We start from the raw sequence: 7731 nt of genomic DNA, 5'->3' as shown, positions 1-7731 counted from the left end.
TGGTGGTCGGCCTCCTCCTCCCCTTCTTTATATACAGGGGCAGGGGGCACCCCAAAGGCACAACATTGTCTTAGTCGTGTGCGGTGCCCCCTCCACCGTTTACTCCTCCGATAGTATCATCGTAGTGCTTAGGCGAAGCCCTGCGCGGATCACATGACCAACACCGTCATCACGCCGTCGTGCTGACGGAACTCATCGACTCCATCGACACTCTGCTGGATCAAGAGATCGAGGGACGTCATTGAGCTGAACGTGTGCTGAACTCGGAGGTGCCGTACGTTTGCTACTAGATCGGTTGGATCCTGAAGACGTTCGACTACATCAACCGCGTTAACCTAACGCTTCCGCTTTCGGTCTACTAGGTACGTGGACACACTCTCCCCCTCTCGTTGATATGCATCTCATAGATAGATCTTGCGTGATCGTAGGAAAATTTTTAAAATTGCATTCTACGTTCCCCAACAGTGGCATTCAAGCCAGGTCTATGCGTAGATGATTTGCACGAGTAGAACATAAAGAGCTGTGGGCGATAATAGTCATACTGCTTACCACAAATGACTTATTTTGATTCGACGGTATTGTTGGATGAAGCGACCCGGACCAACATTACATGACCACGTTCATGAGACCGGTTCTATCGACGTGCTTTACCGGAGAAAGAGGCGCCTTGTTTGTATCGCCTTGCTGCTGCACACACGGTTTTTTTATGTTTTTTCTTAATGGCTTTTACTGTTTTCCAGCGGTTTTTTGGGGCTTCGTTGCGCTTTTTTCTTTCTTACATTCTCATTGGTTTTCTTATTTTAAAACATATGTCTAAGATTTTCATACAAAATTTACATTTGTTATATACTCCCTCCGTCCCAAAGTACTTGTCGCATAAACTGATAAAAATGGATGTATCTAGAACTAAAATATGTCTAGATACATCCATTCCTCCGACGACTATTTCCGGACGGAGGGAGTACATTACAAGCAATTTTTTATACATGTTTAGCATTTTCAAATACATGATTAACAATTTTTAAAAATAGTATGTTGGTGTTTGAATTTTTCATATACATCTTACATTTTCTGTATACATGTAACATATTTTATATACATGTCTAACATTTTGAAATACATGATTACATTATTTCAAATAATTTTTAAAATTTATTGAATATGAGTTAAAGATTTTTCAAATACACGTTGAAATTTTTTTGTATGATTCAAAAAAAATTATTTAACTATTTGAAACATTTTTTTACATTCGATACACTTTTTTTAACGTCACAAAACATTTGTTTGAAAATGTGACATTTAAATTTTTGAATAGTATGAATCTTTCTTAAGAATTAAGTCATCATTTTTTGCTCTGTATAGCATTTCCGTAAACGTTCTCATATTTTTTTCACAGGCGTGAACCATTTTAAATGTCACATGCATTTGTTTTAATGGTACAAAATTCGTCCTAAAGTTGAGTGGCACTTTATGTACAATGCCTAAATTTCTTATAGTTGTGTGTTGAACACTTCAAAACATTAAAAATGCTTTTGCACATGGTAACTGGGCCGGCCCAAAACTGGCTTCCTACAAGCGATGTGTTCTTCTTTCACGCACAAGCGAGACATAGGACCGCCCGAGAATGAGCTTGGGTTATTGTCTCAAAAAAAAATGAGCTTGGGTTAGGGCGTTAGGCCTAGCTTCATTCAAAAAAATGGAAAGGAAAGGAGATGGCTTTTCTAATGCTATTCTAATCCAACGTTTTCTAAAACCTGGTTTTTTTGTCAGCTACAGAAAGAAGGGTGGACCACAGGGAGAACTCAAAAAAATTGGTGCATAACATGCTGGAAAAGGCACCACGAGCGCACCCACCTCCCCCCGCGAGCCCATTTGGGCTGACACATGTGCGGCGTCGGGACAACCCATGTATGGGGGCAGTACAGCCCCGTCTTTTGTTGGTTCATCTTTGTCTTATTATTCTTTCTTTACTGTTATTTTTTAATAATTCAGGATATCAAAAAAGTCCCAAAATTCGAAAAATAACTTATTTTGAAAAACAAATGTGTGAAAGTAAATTTGAAGTCACAAAATATTCATAATTTCGAAAATAATGTTTGGGAAATCGTAAACGTTCATGAAGTAAAAAAACACTTGCATATTCAGAATATGTTCGTGATTTTGAAAAAAAAACACTATTTGGGAAATAAAAATATTCATGATTCGGAAACTGTTTGTGAATTTTAACAAATGTTCACAAACTTCAAATGTTGTTGCAAGTTTCAAATTTTGTTCCCACAAAAGTTTAGAAAATGTTCATCGATTAAAATAAATATGTCACTCACTAAAAATGTTAATTTATTCAAAAAGAATACATGCAATCAAATTAAAAAATTGTCATAAATCTCAATACTTATTCCCAATTTCAAAGAATGTGCCCCCATTCAAAATACCTTTTCACTAGTTTAGAAAAATGTTTAAAATTTCAGAAAATTTTCACAAATTAGAAAACAATACTTGCAAATTAGGAAAGTGATCGCAAATTCGAAAATGTTCATTAATTCAAAAATGAATTATGTTTCAAGAAAATGTTCAAAACTTGAGAAATATGTTCGCAAAATGAATAAAAAGAAACAAAAGTTAAAAAATGATAAAGGAAAATAAAAAAACAAATATAAGGAAAACAGAAATAAAGGAAAAAAATTAGAAAATAAAAACACAAAAAAGAGAAATAGGTCGGGGAACGTTGCCAAAACCGCGGAAGAGCTAGTTGGGCCGGCCCAAAGTGTCCCCGGAGGCACAGGCGACGGGTTTGGTTCGCGACATTCTCGCTGTGTCTTCCGAATACACCGGCTCACGATTACGTTACCAGCGTTTGTTTCGGCCACGTCGGTTTCAGTTCCCGTGTAATCAGAAAACATCTTTCACAAAACCGAAAACACCCGTATCCAATACCGCTCGTCCTGATCGTTTTCTTCACCACGAGGACGAAGGAGCAGCGACGATGATCTCCCTCGCCATGAGCAGTACCATCGCCGTCCCTCCGTTTGCCTCCGCCGCCGAGCGCCGTTGATATCCATTCGCCTCCGCCGTCGTGGGCTGCGCCGCCGATCTCTCTTCGTCGCAGCCGTGGGCAGCGTCGCCGTGAGCAGTAGCGATTGTTGTGAACGGCTTCTTTTCCGTCACGAGCCATCCGAGCAGTTGTCTGTCCTCCAATCGTCCGGACTCGCATCGTCTACAAGGCTGACGACGGTATTCCACGGCTCCCTACTCTCTTGCGTGAACCAAACACATATCGTATTCAACTACCTCTAATCTAATACAGTGTATTCTCATTACAGCAGTGAATACGTTACCTGAGCTCCAACCAAACGCGTCGAGGGTGTCTAGCCTGTGTATTGCTTCTAACTTTAGTATGCAATTGAAACGAATTTGACTAGGCCTGGGCAGACGTTCAGGGATGCGGTGCGGAACGGTCTGCTAACAAATAACGTGTCTGTGTTTTAGGGAACAACACTGGAGACAGTGGCGAGTCTAGTAGGGTGCTCAACAGGCTCTCTAGCCTACCCTTCATAAATACAATTTTATTTACTACTACACGTCCCAACTCAGCAACCCAATCTCTCAGTCTCGCCAAACAACACCAACCGAACACACGCACGTAGCGCACAGGACATCGAGGAGGCACGCATGGGAGCGACATGACATACCCTCACGCTCCGTAGCTCGAGACAAGCATATCAATATTTGTTTGTTGTAAAAAAACATATCAATATTTGTCTGTTGAAGTAGGAAAATACCAAATATATAGTCCAATTTGATACTTTTCAAAAACTTCAGAACAATTACAATAACTACTACTACTCCGTCCTATTATGTAAGACTTTTTTGACACTAGTGTTGTGTAAAAAAAACGTCTTACATTATGAAACGGAGAGAGTACATGCTTCCAGTAGTAATCTGGCAATTTTTGGAGCTTATTTCAAGAAAAAATATTAGGAGATGATGGCTATATTTTGCTACATAAATTCAAATTTTGGTTACTTTTTTTAAAATCTAGCAAATGATATATGTTTCTAGTAGTAATCTAAGAAAGTTTCAGCTTGTTTGAAGCGAAAGGACCGGGAGATAATGACTATTTAGGTAGATAGATTTAAATTTCCGTTCAAAATTTGATATTAAAAGAAAACCATAAAATGACAGTATTCGGGCAAAATCTTAGCTTATTTGGACAAAAGGATTAGCATTTAATGCCCTTTTCTCTTCAAAATGGCATTTAATCTTCTCGCTGTTAAATTGAGCCCACCCTTCGCTTTCCTCCTAGATTCGCCACTGGTTGGAGATGCCCTTAATTGACAACAACTCATGGAAGGGTAGATATACTTTAAGCAATCGACATAACAAAGACTTATCTGTCATGCCACCAGCTCAACCAAGTTTCTTGGCAGATCGCCCATTAACAACGTATTTTTTTTTATGGTACATGCTCAAAAGCTGTAGCCATGGAATTTCCTATAGTTGTACGGAGCCGCAAACAAATACTTCTGCACAAGGTCCTCTGCTTCTATTGCCGGAGCTGAGGCATAGCTTACTTCATCACTTCATCGCAGTTCTTGCAGAAGAAAATTGCATATTTGTTTTTGCTTACAAATTGACCCGAAACTTCTCTATAACTATCGAGGAACACTTTCAGGTTTACAGCATGGCCAATGTTGATCAAAACTTGGTGCTAAGAATTTTTCCACTAGAACCTAATCTCACCAAGTCTAGAGGCGTCTTTGAACCCACCTCATAGCCAAAATACAAGAGAAACACTAGCTTCAGAACGTGCACGTTCCACATATGTTTATCTGAGCAGAAGAGAACACTACCAATGGAGCTACCGCAAACTCCATGTCAAAGAAACAAACATAAGCATAAATGTTAAGGCAATTTACAGGGGGACTAAGCGTCGCATGCTCTGTCAATGTTTCACAAATTTACCGGACTGCGAACACCAGAAAAAAACGACAAGACAATACAACAACAGCAGCAAAATCAACTACATTCCTGGGGCTTTAGTTTCCCACGGCGCCTTCTGCTGCTGCTGCCGCAACGGCCGGTCCTTTGCTCTGCCAGTACTGATAGGCATAGTAAACGGAGGACACTGCTAGGGCGCCGAGGACGATGTAGGTGATGATCCTCAACAGGCCGATCTGAGTAGGGCCCTTCTTCTGTTTGCTCTGTGCCAGCAATGCCTTTGGCTTGATCTTCGCCATGGTTCAGTTCTGGTAATGCCAAGAAAAGAATCAGCACAGAGAAGTTTCACGAAGGTATTCTGAAGCATTGCAATGATTTTTTTCCTGAACATAACGTTTTTGCTCGGCGTGTAATAAACTGCACAGTAGGCTTATGAACTGCTGGGTTTCTTATATCAATCAGGAATAACTACAAGCATTAGGTTGCGCAAAAATGTTCTCACAGTTATATTGCATCATCCATGTGTCAGACGAACAAAGCAAATGCTTGTAATGTATGAATCCAAAGGTTTGGCTTGAATGAAATATTAGTAATGTATAAATCCAAAGATTATAGAGATGTACAACACATAGATAGCAGAGGCATACCCATTGTCAAAGCATAAATATAATGACAGACTAGAGAAGATGATATGATCGGAATTCAGATCGCAGGTGGTTTTTGCGGCTTCAAATCATAAAAATGAGGTCTCGTAGATTTGATACTGAATTTCATGTTGATTGACATAACTAGTTAACGTTCATGACGTAGGAGGATGGCATTCACAAGTCATGCTCTCTAAGATACAAACCGTAAACTGGTAGTAAGATTATAGAGATATACAACACATAGGTAGCAGAGGCATACCCATTGTCAAACCATAAATAGAATGACAGACTAGAGAAGATGGAATGTTCAGAATTCAGATTGCAGGTGGTGTATGCTTCAAATCATGACATAAATGAGGCTTTGTAGGTTTGATGCTGAATTCTATGTTGATTGACTTAATTAGTTAACTCACGTGACATGATGGCCTTTACAAATATTATGATGATTTTTATAAGGAAGAAAACAGTAAACCAGCAGTAAGAGTGATTGGGGTTAAAGCTGGTCATTACACACGGTGCTGGAAGTCATGTCCAGCACACAACCAAACGATGTGACTCACAGTCGTCTTTTACATTTTTCTGTCCTTTAACACTCACCGAAATGAAGAGATAAGAAAATCGGTGCTTTCACCATAGAAATCAGCATGCTGAACTTGACAGTATAAGGGTAAATTCAGGTAACATTATTCGCTTATAGCACTTGGCACAGGGGCAGCTCTCATATGGACTCACAGAAGTGAGGGGGCTGGGGCTCATTATCATTCTATCAGAGGCTTCATTGTCTGAACTCCCTACCTAATAAGATAGGAAACACCACAAATGACAGTCACCGGTAAGCAACTGGACCCTTGGGCCTGAGCATGAGATTGGAAGGCTTACTTTTCTGGTGGACAAGATCCAAAATAATTTAGAGAGAAATTTGTTGAAGTGGATAGCTACAATACTAAGCAACCCTCACAGAGCACAGAATAGCTCACAGAAATCAGATCGACGTAGGATATGGCAATTAAATCGGAAAGTATAGATGATGCATCATCAGAGCGCACCCTGACCCGCGATCTGGGCTCTCGGCGGGACCAGATCGGGGGCCGCACGGCACGAAACCAGGCGGGAGAGACGCCAAGCCACGTCAGGGAGGCGACGCGGCGGGGGGCGGAGGAGGAGGAGGAGGCCTTCACCCGGGATTGGAACTTAACCAGCCCCCAAGAAAATCATAATACTCCGCGAATTCGCCCCGATTCCGCAGGGGATTTCGGGCGCGGCGAGCCGGATCTAGCGACGACGGGGACGAATCGAACTTGGATCGCACGATTAGGGCCACGTACCTTGGGTTCGCGGCGGAGATGGACCGGCGGAGGTTGGTCGACGGGGAGGGGAGGGGAGGGGGAGGAGCGCGCGCGGAAGAAGACCAAGACCAAGAGCGGGGCACGGGCGTCGGAGCCTGCTACGTACTCCTAGTACTATACACACACGGGCTGTAGTTGGCGAGTGTGCCACGCTGTGCGGCTTGCGTGGCATGTGCGCTGAGGTGGCCGCGTTGTCGGACGGCTGAGCTGGATGCCATGTTGGCTTGTGAATGCTTTTTTTCTTTTGCTAAACATGGTACAAATTCAGAAGCTAGCGGACATGTAAATACATTCACCGCCATTAACGCACATTATGACCGTGTGAGCACCTCTGTGAGACTGAGCCGATGTGTACTGAGATTGACGAAGTCATCACAGGTGTCTCTCTGTCGCGGTAGGTGCGTAGAGGGTTCCCCTCTCTATCTCTCTGTCTCTTGCAACCTGATATCCCCGACGGACTGACGAAGCATGACCTCTTGGGGCGTCAATTTTTCTGTATTACATTGCAGACAATGAACATTTTGACAAAATCCTTATGTTGTTTGGTTTTATACATTGATCCCACACTATTATTGTACGATTCAGTGTTATATTCCTGCTCATTTTATTGTTGTAATGCACAACATTATTGTTGTACAATCGTTGCTCATTTTACTTTGGGTTAGCGATTACTTGACTGCACCTCAAAATGGCAACCAACATGAGATGAAACTCATTTTAGTTGATAAAATCTTATTGGTAGCCGGACATGGAATTTGAAAATTGGAATCTTCGACAAAATGAAATCATTACAAAAATTT

The 7731-nt window shown here is 41.5% G+C and overlaps 1 protein-coding gene across 1 annotated transcript; it reads right to left on the bottom strand.

Annotated features, from left to right (window-relative positions):
* Positions 1-4875: 4875 nt before the first annotated feature.
* On the bottom strand, positions 4876-5246 carry LOC109770204 (peptidyl-prolyl cis-trans isomerase CYP21-3, mitochondrial). Its single transcript, XM_040403132.3, has one exon. The coding sequence runs from the start codon at positions 5235-5237 to the stop codon at positions 5037-5039; it is 201 nt and encodes a 66-aa protein (XP_040259066.1). The 5' UTR covers positions 5238-5246; the 3' UTR covers positions 4876-5036.
* Between the last annotated feature and the right edge of the window lie 2485 nt (positions 5247-7731).

Source organism: Aegilops tauschii, chromosome 3 (genome assembly GCF_002575655.3).
Source record: "Aegilops tauschii subsp. strangulata cultivar AL8/78 chromosome 3, Aet v6.0, whole genome shotgun sequence".
Taxonomy (NCBI): domain Eukaryota; kingdom Viridiplantae; phylum Streptophyta; class Magnoliopsida; order Poales; family Poaceae; genus Aegilops; species Aegilops tauschii.
This window is presented reverse-complemented; position numbering and strand designations above follow the sequence as displayed.

Coding starts and splice junctions, on each gene's coding strand:
- LOC109770204 (XM_040403132.3), bottom strand. CDS start 5,237: ATGGCGAAGATCAAGCCAAAGGCATTGCTGGCACAGAGCAAACAGAAG.